Source organism: Myxine glutinosa, chromosome 5 (genome assembly GCF_964187855.1).
Source record: "Myxine glutinosa chromosome 5, kmMyxGlut1.1, whole genome shotgun sequence".
Classification (NCBI taxonomy): Eukaryota; Metazoa; Chordata; class Myxini; order Myxiniformes; family Myxinidae; genus Myxine; species Myxine glutinosa.
Genome location: NC_136265.1, coordinates 178426694 through 178442320, shown reverse-complemented (window position 1 = coordinate 178442320; position 15627 = coordinate 178426694). Strand labels below are relative to the sequence as shown.

Sequence of the window (15627 nt, the reverse complement as noted above, 5' to 3'; positions counted from 1 at the left end):
CATGTTCAATGAAATAGGAGAGGGACCAAGAATTGTACAGTTGGCAAGGCCAGATGAGGATCAAGGTGTTGAGGGCAATCGTTCAGCCAACAATGCCAAGTGGTATAAATATACAGACTACAATTTGACAATTCAATGCTGAAAAAGGCAGAAAAGAGGCAACTGTAAGGTAGTGCTTGTGAAAGTAAGAATGCAGCAAGTATCTGTAAACACACCAGATCAAGGCCATCAAGCATTTCTGAAGCTGGTGCAGATTTGTGTTTATGTGAACAGCCAGGTGATGAGCTTCACGAGGCATCCACTTTTGATTTGGATGGGCGTGTTCATATGATTCCAACACTTCTGGGCAAACTCAGCAAGATAGATGATTGCTCTCGAATGCAAATATCATCCCAAGTGCTTGGCAGCATTGTACAACAAGGTACGAGCAGCTAAAAAGATGTCCCCGCATGGAAGAAAATGTTGCAGCAGTCTTCAGGCTAGCCAATCTAGCCCATCTCTATGAAGCAAAAATGGAACAGCTTGGTGTGCAAATGAGCCAGAGAACTCGCACAACTCAGCTGAAGCAGCGAATACGAGATCACTTCCCAGACACGAAAGCTCAAAAGCAAGGGCAGAGATGTCCTTTTCATTTTTGATGAAGACATAGGAGCTGCATTGGCCAAAGTCTGTCAGCAGAACAGTGACAGTGATGGAATTCACCTTGCCAGGGCAGCACAAAATATCCACCAGCATCTGTTTGACATGTGGAAGGAATATGACTGAACGTTCCATGAGGCATGCCAACATAATTCAGTTCATAAACATTGGTCACGGTCACATTGGTGGGCATGATACTGGAGGTTGCCAGTAAAGGATCAAACTCGCAAGAGAGAGCTTGTTGACAGGCTACATCGATTTGGCATCAGCAGTTCCTATGACCGTGTGCTGTCCTTCTCTGTTCAGATGGGCGACGGGATATGTGAACACAGAGAAAAGGTTGTCAGTCCACCAAAGCTTTGTGACAAATTATTCACATCTGCTGCTGAGGACAACATAGACTACAATCGATCTTCCACAACATCCAGGGATTCATTCCATTGGACAGCCATCTCCCTCTTGCAGAATCCCAGTTTTGCTGATGAAGGCCCCGATTGTCGCATAACAATCTTGGGCGGACCAAGAGGTTCAAAACAGTCAGCCAATTGCCTCACAACTACAATGATGTTCCAAGGTTCCAGTAGTCCAGTAGCCACAGACACAAATGGGATGTCAGTACCTGCAGCTGGCTCACTCACGCTTAAAGGAGAGTTACAAAAATTGATCAAATACGAGTACAGATGGATAGAAAACACCAGGAAGTTCCAAGAAGATGCAGCCGAGTAGGTTTTTGAGAACATTTCATGGACCACCTCTCATGCAAATCACCACCCAAATAACCAACCAGGTCATCACACCACAGCTCTTTCACTATTTCAGGAAAATGGCCACACACTGGCAATGACCAAGCGTTCCATGGATGTGATCAGATGTGCTGTGGAGCAGCAGAATACAGGACAAACACCTGTCATTACCTTTGATCAGCCACTCTGCCATTGCAAAGTAGATTCAGTGGAAGTGGCTTGCATAGTATGGAGAGGAACATGTCATTCTCTTTGGTGGCCTCCACATTTAAATGACCATCGTGACGACACTCAGCGAATGGCTGCAAGGCAGCAGATGGACAGATGCTTTGGTACAGGCAGGAACTTTAACCAGTGGAAGTGGATTAATGTGCAACCAGTGGTAGTGGAGTGGAGTCCTTTGTATGAGCAGCACATGTCGGACGCACAAGAAGAGCAAACCAGGTCACAGCAGCTGCCCTGTATGCTCTGCAACACAAAGCCATAAGAACCACTGCGATGCAGCCACTGACACTGACGAGATGCCTTTGGACTTAAAAGGACTAGTGTGAGCAGAGATTAGCAGCTTGCCCACAGTTCAAATACTGGGTGAGTGTCATGGACCAGGAGCTGTGTACGTTTGTCTTCATGCGGTCACGAGGACAGGCCAATTTCATCATGTACATTGAAGCCCTGACTAAGCTGATCCCATGGTTCTTTGCACAAGACCACACAAATCATGCCAGATGGATTACTGTGCACTTGAGAGATTTGCATCAGCTGCGAGACAAACACCCAAATGTAGCAAAGGCATTTCATTTCCCGAGGGCAAGTTCACTGCACGGAAGATCAAGCATGTATTTTCATGCATTTTAATGGACCATGCTAATGAACAGAATAATGTATCCATCGAAGGTGATGGAGGAGCTGTTGGTCTGACAGAAAATCCAAGTGCCTTCCATCACTGGATGATTGCTGGACCAGAGTTGGCCTGGGTGATCTCAGATTTTGAGGAAGTTCAGCCGCAGCACACCACACAAAAAGTCCACCGCCGTAATTATGATCAGGCACCAAGTGCCCAGAAGGCATTTACAAAGGATGTGCAGCCTCTTGCAGAAACCATGAAGGAACTCGGAAATCTTTTGAGAGTAGACTACAGATCTGCTCGTCTTGGATACCAAGGAGATTGCTGACCTGTCTGCAGTGAAAACTGTGCAGGATGCACAGATTATTGGTCAAAAACAGTTTGAGGACTTCAAAGAGGAAGTAAGCCAACAAATGATGGTCATCACACACAACAAGCTACCCTTTTTTTTGTATACAAGATTGAGGCTCATGTAAAAGCTAACATTAAACACAAAAAACATATAATAAAGGGAGTGGGAGACAAGATGGGGAGAGAGAGGGAAGCAACCAAGCACAACAACAGTAGAGAACAGCGACATCGGGAAATCTGTGGAAGGGAGAGGGCTGGGGGGAGGGGAGGAGGTACACGGTTTAAAACAAATTGACACTACTAGGAATTTCAGGAATGAAGTTGGAGATTGAAATATGTGGATTTGGGGCGTATTAACAGGGGTAGAAAAGATCAAGGTTTTGGATGGGGGAAGATAAGAGATGGTGAACAGCTGTTTTGAAGACCTGGAGGGAGGAGTGAGATTGAAGAAAGTGTGGTAGTTTGTTCCAGAGGCAGGAAAAAAGAGGAATGAAAGAGTGAAGGGGAGCAGCGAATCTTGATTTTGGCAGTTTCACCAGAAGAGGGTTGCTGGCAGAGGAATATTTGGGGGACAGAGCACTGACAGAGCAGGGGGAGTAAGGCCAGAGAGGAGTCGGGAGAAGACAGAAAGACCACCAACCTGCCTGCGGTGAGCGAGAAAAAGGCCCTCAGAATCAGCTTCATCGCAGGAGATTCCAATGATTCTGAAAGCTTTAGTTTCTACAGCGTGAAGCCAAGCTAGGTGTGAGGCAGGAGCACCAGGCCATAAGGGAGAGCAGTACTCAATCAAGCTGCGGATGAAAGCTTTGTATGTGGTGAGGAGCTCAGAGGTGCCAAGGAAGGACTTCGCACGACTGGCTTTGGAGGCCAGCTTGGAAATGTGGTTTTCCCAGGAAAGATCATGGCAGATAGTGAGACCCAAAAACTTGAGTGACAGAACTTCTTCGAGAGTGACAGAACCCTTGTTTGTGAAGTGCACATTTAAGATGACAAAGAGCAGGCAGCAACTGGCCTCAATGTAAGGAGGCCTAGTCCTCTCTCATGCATGTAGATTGCATGCCACAACCGAGATGGAAGACGAGATTAATTATTTTGCCATGAGAACCAAAGCCTGAGCACCATCACTATTGCAGGGAGGAGCACTTCACCTGGGCACTAAAGGCGATCGGTTGGATTGTCTTGAAGTCCAAGCTGAGACAAATACCAAGCCACCTGATGGCACCTGCACAATCGTTGAAATGTGTTGTTGCCATTCAAATGTTGAAGCCAGGAGCTGCAAAAACATTTGATGAGCATGCTCGACATGTGTTCATCCCCTATATCCAAACCCAACTTCAATGAGTGAAACGCCTTGACCTGGTGTGGGACAGCCGACATGTATGTCCCTGACAGCCCAAAGGGTACCGTTTGGGCTAAATGTGGGAAAGAGGTGTGCAAACGCATCACTGGTTTTGCACCCATACCTGGAAAACTGGCAGAATCTTTTGTGCGTGGATGAAAATAAGAAAGAACTATTCGACTTCCTTTCAAGGCATGTAATTAGCTCAATCAGCATGTTCAAGGCATGTCATCGGCTCACTTGACAAGGAGGTCATAGTCGCAAATGGGCAGCAAGTCCTGTGTGTTCCTATTTGAGAGGAGCTTGTCTCAATGGATCCATGCAAATATGAAGAGGCGGATACCCGCTCGCTGTTCCATGCATCCCAAAGCCACCAGAAGATAGTTGCACACACCGTAGACACAGGTGTCCTGGTCCTCGCCATTATGGTTTCCCATACATTGCCTGTCCAATCTGAGCTTTTGGTTGTCTTTGGAGTAGGGAATAGGTACTGCTATCTGGCCACATATAAAATATCTGTTGTTCTTGGACAAGACAAGTCACTTGCCCTTCCAATATTCCATGCAGTAACTGGTTATGACGCTGTCAGCTATTATTTGGCATGGCAAGAAGACCACCAAGGTAGGATGAAATGTCTTGCAAGAGCTCACTGAAACTCTGTTTAGTCAAGACTATACCCCTGGTCAATTGTCAGAAGAGTGCATGAGTGCCATAGAGCGATTTGTCATACTCATGTATGACCCCACAAGCACCTGCATTGATGTCAATGAAGCCAGAAGAAAGTTGTTCCCAAAGAAGATATCACCAGGAGCAGTTCTACTTACACATGCAGAGGTTTGGCAACATGTCAAGCGAGCTGCCTACCAAGGTGGGCACAGATGTGGCCAGACACAGGTAACAGTACCTGTACTTCGTTCACCTGTCAGCTGGTGCTGACGAAGAATGAAGGCGGACTGTATGATCCAAACTGGACAACACTTCCAGAAGCAGCAAAAGCATGCTATGAACTGCTCTGGTGTGGCTGCAAAAAGTGATGCAGCAGCCTCTGTAGATGCAAGAAAGCTGCTCTGAAAATAAGCTGCACTGTGCTCATGTGAAGGAGAGTGCTCATATAACTGGCTATGATGTCCTTGACGTAACAAGTATATGAACTATATTGGACAGTTGGTGTGAATTCTCCATTCGTGGAAGGAAAATACATACACAGCGCATAGCATACAATATCCTGAATCAAGTTACACAGGTTCGGCACACGGCGAGTAATCATTGATGATAAGACTCGTTTAGAATATTTAAGACTCTTAAAACCATTCCTTGGTCTCGGCATTCTCTACCTCCTTCTGCTGAGCGACAACTGATTGTAACTTGTGGTACATAAAGGATTTTTAAGTGTCAAATACGTACACATTTTTGGTTCTAGTAACATCTTTAATAATAATAATAATAATACATTTTATTTATACAGCGCTTTTCAAGAAGCCCAAAGACGCTTTGACAGAGTACAAAAAAACAAGTGCAAAAAGACAAAAATCAAAAGGGTAAATAATCAAAGCAAAAGGAAGGAGAAGGAGAAGAGAGAGTCAGGGGTTAAATGCTGTGGGTTAAATGTTGAATGCAGTGTTGAACAGGTGGGTCTTGAGTGATGTTTTGAATGTGGTGAGTGATGAGGAGTCTCTGATGGTGTGAGGTAGTGAGTTCCAGAGGGTGGGAGCGGCGATGGAGAAGGCCCTGTCCCCCCAGGATCTGAATTTGGTCCGCATGGGGGGGGGGGGGGTCAGGAGGGTGGTACCAGCAGAGCGGAGGTTGCGGGTGGGAGTGTGTCTGGAGAGGAGGTCAGTCAGGTAGGATGGGGCCAGGTTATGGAGGGCTTTGTAGGTCAAGAGGAGGATTTTGTACTGGATTCTCTGGGGGATGGGGAGCCAGTGAAGCTTGTAAAGGACGGGGGTGATGTGGTCACGGGTCCGGGAATGGGTGAGTAGACGGGCAGCGGAGTTCTGAATGTATTGGAGTTTATTGGTGATTATTATTGAGGGCGAACCAAAGAGGAGGCTGTTGCAGTAGTCAAGGCGGGAGGTGATGAAGGCGTGGATGAGGGTTTCTGCAGCCGTGGAAGAGAGGGATGGACGGAGACGGGCGATGTTTTTCAGGTGAAAGAAGGCTGTCTTTGTGATCTGTTTAGTGTATTTGTCGAAGGAGAGGGTTTGGTCAAAGATGATGCCAAGATTCCGGATGTGAGGGGAGGTGGATACTGGGAAACCGTCGATGTTGAGGGCAAAGTTATGGGTGGATTTGGTGAGCGTTTTTGGGCCAATGATGATTATTTCAGATTTATCATAGTTAAGTTTGAGGAAGTTGATTTGAAGCCAGGATTTTATTTCAGTGATGCAGTTTGTCAGGATAGAGTGGGTGGCGGTGGAGATGGACTTGGTGGAGATGAAAAGCTGGATGTCATCGGCGAAGCAGTGGAATTGGAGACCATGACGGCGGATTAAGTGACCAAGGGGGGACAGGTACAGGATGAAGAGGAGGGGGCCAAGAACTGAACCTTGGGGGACACCTTGGGGGAGGGGAGCAGTGGGGGATTTGCAGTTATTGATGGAGATGAACTGGCATCTGTCAGAGAGGTATGATTTGATCCAAGAGAGGGCAGTGCCGGTAATGTTAAAGGTGGTTTCAAGTCGGGTGAGGAGGATGGTGCGATTGATGGTGTCAAAGGCGGCGCTGAGGTCGAGGAGGATGAGAATGTTGAGGTTGCCGGCGTCAGAGGAGAGGAGAAGGTCGTTGGTGATTTTGAGGAGAGCAGTTTCAGTACTGTGGTTGGAGCGGAATCCGGATTGGAATGTTTCATACAGGTTGAGGTGATGTTTAAGTTGAGTGGCTACAGCGCGTTCCAAAACTTTTGACAGAAAGGGTAGGTTGGAGATGGGTCTGAAGTTGTTTAGGGTGTCAGGGTTGAGTCCAGGTTTTTTCAGAATGGGGGTAACAGCAGCAATTTTGAGGGATGGTGGGACGATGCCTGTAGACAGGGAGGAGTTTATTGTTGCAGTGATAAGTGGAGAGAGCGCAGGAAGGGAGGCCTTGACAAAGCTGGAGGGGATGGGGTCAAGAGTGCAGGTGGCAGTTTTCATTCCTATGAGGAGTTCAGATAGGTCAGTAGGGGAGACTGGGGAGAACTGAGACAGGGGTTGGCAGGATAAGGGGGGGGGGCAGGTGGTTTTAGGGGGAGCAGGTGCGGTGGTGGTTAAGCTGCTGTAGATGTTGTCAATTTTGCTTTGGAAGAATGAAAGGAAGAAGATGCAGTTGTCTCCTGTGAATGACTGGGTGGTGGTGTCCAGGGGGCTGAGGAGTTTGTTTATTGTAGAGAAGAGTGCTTTTGGGTTTCCAGAGCCAGAGTGGATAATTTGAGAGTAGTAGGCAGAGCGAGCGCGGGAGAGGGCATCTTTGTAGTATAGTGTTGTAGGTGGTCCTTGTAGGCTTGGGAGTGAATTGTGAGACCTGTTTTATTGCGGAGTCTTTCAAGTTGGCGAGCACGAGTTTTCATCAGGCGGAGTTCAGGGGTAAACCAGGGAGCAGAATGGGTGAAAGAAACTGTTTTGGTTTTTATAGGCACAAGCTGGTCAAGGCAGGAGGAGAGAGTGTGGTTGTAGTAGTCAGTGAGGTCAGAAGGGGTGTGGAGGTCAACGAAGGGAGAAGTGGACATTTTTTCAGAGAGGGTGGATGAGAATGAGGTAGGTGAAAGAGCGTTTAGCTTACGGAAGTTGATAGTGCGATAATGCCTTGGTGCTGGGGTGGGGATGTTGATGGTCATAGTGATGGCTAAGTGGTCAGAGAGGGTGAGGTCGGAGCCAGAGAGATGGTGCAAAATTAATCCAGTAGAGCAGACAAGGTCCAGAATGTGACCACCGTTCTTTAGAAGATCACAAAACACTGATTCTGATGAGCATTACATTATTCAGCCACTCTCTTGCACTTTGATCAAAGGGTTGACATGTTGCTGGTGGCCAATACTGAGCAGTACAAATAAGCCATTTCTTACCTGCTGCCCACCCTCACATATTGAGGGGTTCCACATGCATCCCAATCCAAAAATTAGCACCTTGACATATTGGTGATACACGCTAAGTTGGAGGTGACATTGTGATGACATAAATGCCATAATATTTTGTCCAAGTACTGATAACTGGAAGTGTTTTGAAAGTGCTAAAAATGTGATTTGCATTCTACAGTGTTCAAATATATAATTCAATTTAAATAAAATAAAGATTTTAAAGGTTGTGGAGAAAAAGTTCGGAAGTTCACCGCTGTTGACGCACAGTCATATACACCACCTTATTTAACACATTACATTAGTTTTCATGCCTGTTGCTTGTGTCCTTAATAATTTCCTAAAAAAACAAAGTTTTCTGTTTGGAATTATTTCCAAATTTTGTTTGACTGCCAGGCAGACAGACAGAGTAAAAGATGATCTCACTCCTCTCATGTGCGGTCGGGACAAATTCAAAGTCAAAATATGGGAAAATGGCAGATGTGTCTTCCGATTAATGTTCAAAATAAACCATTAAATTTAAAAATAAGTTCTTCCTGAATCATAAACTGACATTTGTGGACAGGACAGACACAGGAAGACAGAAGTGAACCGTTTGTTTAACCCCACCTTTCGCTAAGTGTTCACAGTGTAAAAAAAAAAAAAAAAAAAAAAAAAAAAAAGAGGAAAATAATGAGGACCTTTCATTTAAAAAAAGGCAAATGGAGGAAACACATAATTAACAAAGTGAAAGACTAACATTTCGCTTCTGGATCGGCAGTGTCTGGCGACACTTCTTGATCTGCATCCTCTTCTCCAAACAGCTGGCTGTGGGATGTGGACCAGAGGCAGTTGTTGAGTAACAGATGTGAATATGCAAAAATACATGCGTCATACACACTTCATCAACCCTATTTATAGGTTTAGACCAAGGTTTAGGATTGTCAGCCTCATCTAATCTTTTATCCAAGTTTGTTCCTGGACCACAGAAAGAATATCCAGGTAGATGTAGTTCCCCTGGAATTCCAGTTGTTGTAAATTTACTTCCTGACAGAAACTTTTGTATGTCTCCTCCACTTTTAGGAGAGATGAATTGGCACTTTTTAGAGCCACACACTTGACATATTCCTTTTTGATGAACTCTATTATTTTTAGCTTTAACATGAGATATTTTTAGATTCAGTTTTCTTTTTACATTTGAGACAATAACTCATATTTATTTATGAGAAAAAGTCCTACATAGTGCCAAAACCTTTTTGGTTTTCAACATATACATTTCTATCTTGATTTTTAAAACATAAAGAATCCTTAGGAATGTCTTCACTCTCTCCTCCATTTATTTACAAATAAAACTAACTAAAGTCATTAACACCAACATCATCAACTATATGACCTTTCTCTTCTTCATGTATATCTTCTCCCTGAACTCATCTCAGCAAATTTAAAAACCAATATCTTCGTAAGAGTCATCAATTCTTTATTTTCCTCTTCGGTGCGTTGAGATTGATTTATTTGCCGTAATACCTTCAATCATCCCCGATTGACACTTCTGGGTTCGGTTGCGAGAGGACGCTGGCGTTGCATATTCGCCGCTTCTCCGACTGGATGGATGTACAGGGTCTGCTTCTACCTTTCTGACCTGACATCTCACACCTGTCCTGCCTTTTCACACCCGCACGTGCCGCGTGTTCTCCGGCTGGATAACGGAATCTGCTTTTGATGGTACGGAATACGGAATTCGAAAGGCCCGCTCCCGTTGATTGTGGCCGTGGCCTTGTTTGCCGGTGGCCTTGTGGCCTTGTTTGCCGCTGTGGTCTTGATTAGCGGCTGCAGTCGTTTGCCGCTGCGTTTGCCGCTGCGTTTGCCGCTTTGCCTCCTCGACCTTGGCCTCGTACTCGTCCCTTCGCTCCTGCCTGGCATGGCTCTGAAGTACTCCGCCGCAAGGCTTCTTCTGCTCAATACCCGCTCCACCCCATCATGCATCTCTGCCATCAAATCAAATGGACTCCTCCGACGACCCAGGTACATTCACCGTGGCTCCGGTCGCAAGTTTGTTTATTTGCAATCAGGTCACTCCATCCCCGTCCTCTGGTCGGCTCAGCGCACTCTCACTCTTCGTCCCAGCGCACCTGGTCACAGCAACCCACACGATCGCACCTCTTGCCTACGAACCCTGGCTAAATCACCTGAATTCATCCCTGCTGTTCAAAACAACATCAAGCTCACCCTGTTCAACACCCGGTCCCTCAACAATAAATGCCTCATCCTGAACGAATACATCCTGGATAACAAACTGGACTTTCTCTGTCTCACCGAAACCTGGCAACAACCTCTGGACTACTACACACTCAACCTCACCACACCCAATGGATATTCCTACGTCAATAAACCACGCTCGGAGGGCCGAGGTGGTGGAATTGCCGTTATCCACCGTCAAGACATCAAGACCAACCTCATCTCCATCTCATCTGCTCCATCATTTGAACACCTGGCTTTAAAACTCTCTGGTCACACGCAGTCAGTCATGGCTGTCGTCTACCGCCCTCCCAAACCACACCCATCATTCCTGTCTGACTTCTCCTACTTTCTGACCCAGCTATGTTCCCTCTCCCCCTCAATCCTCCTCCTTGGTGATTTCAATATCCACATGGACTCCACTGACTCCACAATAACCACTGACTTCACTGATTTACTCACCTGCTTTAACCTCACTCAACATGTCGACTTTCCTACCCATATCCGTGGTCACATTTTGGACCTTGTCTGCTCCACTGGATTAAATTTGCACCATCTCTATGGCTCCGACCTCACCCTCTCTGACCACTTAGCCATCACTCTGACCATCAACATCCCCGCCCCAACACCAAGGCATTATCGCACAATCAACTTCCGTAAGCTAAACGCTCTTTCACCTACCTCATTCTCATCCACCCTCTCTGAAAAAATGTCCACTTCTCCCTTCATTGACCTCCACACCCCTTCCGACCTCACTGACTACTACAACCACACTCTCTCCTCCTGCCTTGACCAGCTTGCGCCTGTAAAAACCAAAACAGTTTCTTTCACCCATTCTGCTCCCTGGTTTACCCCTGAACTCCACCTGATGAAAACTCATGCTCGCCAACTTGAAAGACTCCGCAATAAAACGGGTCTCACAGTTCACTCCCAAGCCTACAAGGACCACATACAACACTACAAAGATGCCCTCTCCCGCGCCCGCTCTGCCTACTACTCTCAAATTATCCACTCTGGCTCCGGAAACCCAAAAGCACTCTTCTCGACAATAAACAAACTCCTCCGCCCCCTGAACACCACCACCCAGTCATTCACAGTAGACAACTGCATCTCCTTCCTCTCTTTCTTCCAACGCAAAATTGACAACATCTACAACAGCTTGACCACCGCCGCACCCGCTCCCCCTCCAACCACCTGCCCCCCCTTGTCCTGCCATCCCCTGTCTCGGTTCTCCCCAATCTCTCCTACTGACCTCTCTGAACTCCTCATAGGAATGAAAACTGCCACCTGCACTCTTGACCCCATCCCCTCCAGCTTTGTCAAAGCCTCCCTCCCTGCTCTCTCTCCACTTATCATTGCAACAATAAACTCCTCCCTGTCTACAGGCATCGTCCCACCTTCCCTCAAAATTGCTGCTGTTACCCCCATTCTAAAAAAACCTGGTCTAAACCCTGACACCCTAAACAACTTCAGACCCATCTCCAACCTACCCTTTCTGTCAAAAGTTTTGGAACGCGCTGTAGCCACTCAACTCAAACATCATCTCTCTGCCAATAACTTGTATGAAACATTCCAATCCGGATTCCGCTCCAACCACAGTACTGAAACTGCTCTCCTCAAAATCACCAACGACCTTCTCCTCTCCTCTGACGCTGGCAACCTCAACATTCTCGTCCTCCTCGACCTCAGCGCTGCCTTTGACACCATCGATCACACTATCCTCCTCACCCGACTTGAATCCACCTTTAACGTCACCGGCACTGCCCTCTCTTGGATTAAATCATACCTCTCTGACAGATGCCAGTTCATCTCCATCAATAACTGCAAATCCCCCACTGCTCCCCTCCCCCAAGGTGTCCCCCAAGGTTCAGTTCTTGGCCCCCTCCTCTTCATCCTTTACCTGTCCCCGCTCGGTCACTTAATCCGCCGTCATGGTCTCCAATTCCACTGCTTCGCCGATGACATCCAGCTTTTCATCTCCACCAAGTCCGTCTCCACCGACACCCACTCTATCCTGACAAACTGCATCACTGAAATAAAATCCTGGCTTCAAATCAACTTCCTCAAGCTTAACTGTGATAAATCTGAAATAATCATCATTGGCCCAAAAACGCTCACAAAATCCACCCATAACTTTGCCCTCAACATCGACGGTATCCCAGTATCCACCTCCCCTCACATCCGGAATCTTGGCGTCATCTTTGACCAAACCCTTTCCTTCGACAAATACACTAAACAGATCACAAAGTCAGCCTTCTTTCACCTGAAAAACATTGCCCGTCTCCGCTCATCCCTCTCCTCCACGGCTGCAGAAACCCTCATCCACGCCTTCATCACCTCCCGTCTGGACTACTGCAATAGCCTCCTCTATGGTTCACCCTCAAAAATCACCAATAAACTCCAATACATTCAGAACTCCGCTGCCCGTCTACTCACTCATTCCCGGACCCGTGACCACATCACCCCCGTCCTTTACAAGCTTCACTGGCTCCCCATCCCCCAGAGAATCCAGTACAAAATCCTCCTCTTGACATACAAAGCCCTCCATAACCTGGCCCCATCCTACCTGGCTGACCTCCTCTCCAGACACACTCCCACCCGCAACCTCCGCTCTGCTGGTACCAACCTCCTGACCCCCTCCATCCGGACCAAATTCAGATCCTGGGGGGACAGGGCCTTCTCCATCGCTGCTCCCACCCTCTGGAACTCACTACCTCACACCATCAGAGACTCCTCCTCACTCACCACATTCAAAACATCACTAAAGACCCACCTGTTCAACGCTGCATTCAACATTCAACCCACAGCATTTAACCCCTGACTATCTCTTCTCCTTCTCCCTCCTTTTGCTTTAAATATTTCCCTATTGATTCTTGTCTTGTCTTTTTGATTCTTGTCTTATATATATGCCGTATATCGCTGCTGTTTGTTTTCTTGATTCTTGTCTTTTTGCAATTGTTGTTTTCATGTATTGTTATGCATTATGTTTTCCACTCTGTCAAAGCGCCTTTGGGCTTCTGGAAAAGCGCTATACAAAATAAATGAATTATTATTATTATTATTAATCAATACCAATTTATTTGCCGTAATTCACGTCTTTCCCTCACGGTCCCCCTGTGCTGTCTTTCCCTCGCGGTCCCCCTGTGCTGTCTTTCCCTCGCGGTCCCCCTGTGCTGTCTTTCCCTCGCGGTCCCCCTGTGCTGTCTTTCCCTCACGGTCCCCCTGTGCTGTCTTTCCCTCACGGTCCCCCTGTGCTGTCTTTCCCTCACGGTCCCCCTGTGCTGTCTTTCCCTCACGGTCCCCCTGTGCTGTCTTTCCCTCACGGTCCCCCTGTGCTGTCTTTCCCTCACGGTCCCCCTGTGCTGTCTTTCCCTCACGGTCCCCCTGTGCTGTCTTTCCCTCGCGGTCCCCCTGCGCTGTCTTTCCCTCGCGGTCCCCCTGTGCTGTCTTTCCCTCGCGGTCCCCCTGTGCTGTCTTTCCCTCGCGGTCCCCCTGTGCTGCCTTTCCCTCACGGTCCCCCTGTGCTGTCTTTCCCTCACGGTCCCCCTGTGCTGTCTTTCCCTCACGGTCCCCCTGTGCTGTCTTTCCCTCACGGTCCCCCTGTGCTGTCTTTCCCTCACGGTCCCCCTGTGCTGTCTTTCCCTCGCGGTTGTCAGCTCTTTCACGAGCCTCGATTCAGTATATATAAAAAAAGCAGCCGTTACAACATAACAATGCTCTCTTTAACGTAGCACATCAGGCTTCCAAAGCTCACCGTTAGTAATGCACATTCTACACATGTCGAATTGGTATATCAATGTCCTGATATGTTGTAAAATTCACTTAACGACGCTGTGTGCTTTGGTACTCGATTTGAGTCGATAGAAACCGCCCACCATTGCAACTGTTTTTGAGAGAATACAGTCACATGAAAAAGTAAGTACACCCCATGTAAAGTTATGACCTTTTCAACATATTTCAACATACAGCTATTTGATCTTCATTTCAACAATATTGATAGATAAAGGTGATATAATATAACAAATATCATGAAACATTTACATTTTGTAAATTTACATTAGATTTACATGTAAATTTATTACATTTATGTAATTTATGTAATTACATAAGTAAATTTATGTAAAATAATTTACATGTAAATTTACATTTACATTACATTTGGTCCCTGGTGTTGGGCTAGCGGCTAGGGTGCCGGCTTAGGATCCTAGGATCCTGGGTTCGAATCCCGGTCAATCGCTGAATTAACGCCAGGGGGGTTGACTCAGCCTGTCATCCTTCCGAGGTCGGCAAATTGAGTACCAGTTCACTGGTAATTCCCTGCTTGTCGTTAAAGGCGGCAAAAAGGGTTGGCGTCAGGAAGGGCATCCGGCCATAAAACATTGCTTCAAAAAGGGGACCGAAAAACAACAACAACCACAGTTCCCGAAAAAGGCCAACCCCCGCTTGTGGGGAAAAATGGCCTCTAAAGGTGGTTTTTATTTACATTTTGTAGTCCATTGTATAATTTAAATAAACATAAATTTCGCATGTGGAAAAAGTAAGTGCACCCCATGGAATGTTTTTTTAAATCTTTTTAACATATGTGGACATATCAATATTTGATCTTCATTTAAACAGTATCTATAGATAAAGGTGATCTAATTGAACAAAAAACAATGAGAAATTGACTTTGCAATAATTTATTCAACAAAAAATTGTTGCACAGCATGCACAATTGCATGCACAGCTCGTCTCAAATCCCCCCACAACATCTCGATGGGATTTACATCCGGGCTTTGACTTGGCCATTCCAGAACCCTCCATTTCTTTCTTTTCAGCCATTCCTTGGTGGATTTACTGGTATGTTTAGGGTCATTGTCATGTTGCAAGGTCCACCTTCGGTTGAGCTTCAACTTTCCAACAGCTGGCCTCACATTATCCTCAAGCACCCTCTGGTACAATGAAGAATTCATAGTGGATTCTATGATGGTGAGCTGCCCAGGCCCTGATGCAGCAAAGCTGCCCCCAAACCATAATATTTCCACCACCATGCTTTACAGTTGGTATCAGGTTCTTGTGGTCAAATGCTGTCTTTGGTTTTCGCCAAACATGTCTTCTGATACTGTGGCCAAATAGCTCCACCTTTGACTCATCTGTCCAGAGCACATTGTTCCAGAAGTGCGGTTCTTTGCCTCGGTGTTCATTGGCAAACTTTAGTCTTGCCCTGATGTTCTTTCTGGACAGCAAAGGTTTCCTCCTGGCACACGTCCTATGTAGATCAAATTTGTGCAGCCTCTTTCTAATGGTAGACTCGTGCACTTTGACATCAACAGTGGCAAGAGCTACCTGAAGGTCCTGTGATGACATTTTGGGGTTCTTAGAGACTTCTTTCAGCATCTTGCGGTCTGCTCTCGGGCTGAACTTGCTGGGGCGGCCTGGCCTGAACAAGTTGGCAGTTGGTTGGAATTTTCTC

General features: G+C 46.6%; 1 protein-coding gene across 6 annotated transcripts in view; it reads right to left on the bottom strand.

The window, feature by feature from the left end:
• The window catches only part of UBA2 (ubiquitin like modifier activating enzyme 2), a 73916-nt gene that overhangs the window by 28707 nt on the left and 29582 nt on the right, over nucleotides 1-15627 (bottom strand). For all 6 annotated transcript variants that reach the window (XM_068115423.2, XM_078779161.1, XM_078779162.1 and 3 more), the window contains one exon: nucleotides 8701-8768. In XM_068115423.2, coding sequence (XP_067971524.2) covers nucleotides 8701-8768 — 68 coding nt within the window. The remainder of the gene's footprint in view (nucleotides 1-8700; nucleotides 8769-15627) is intronic.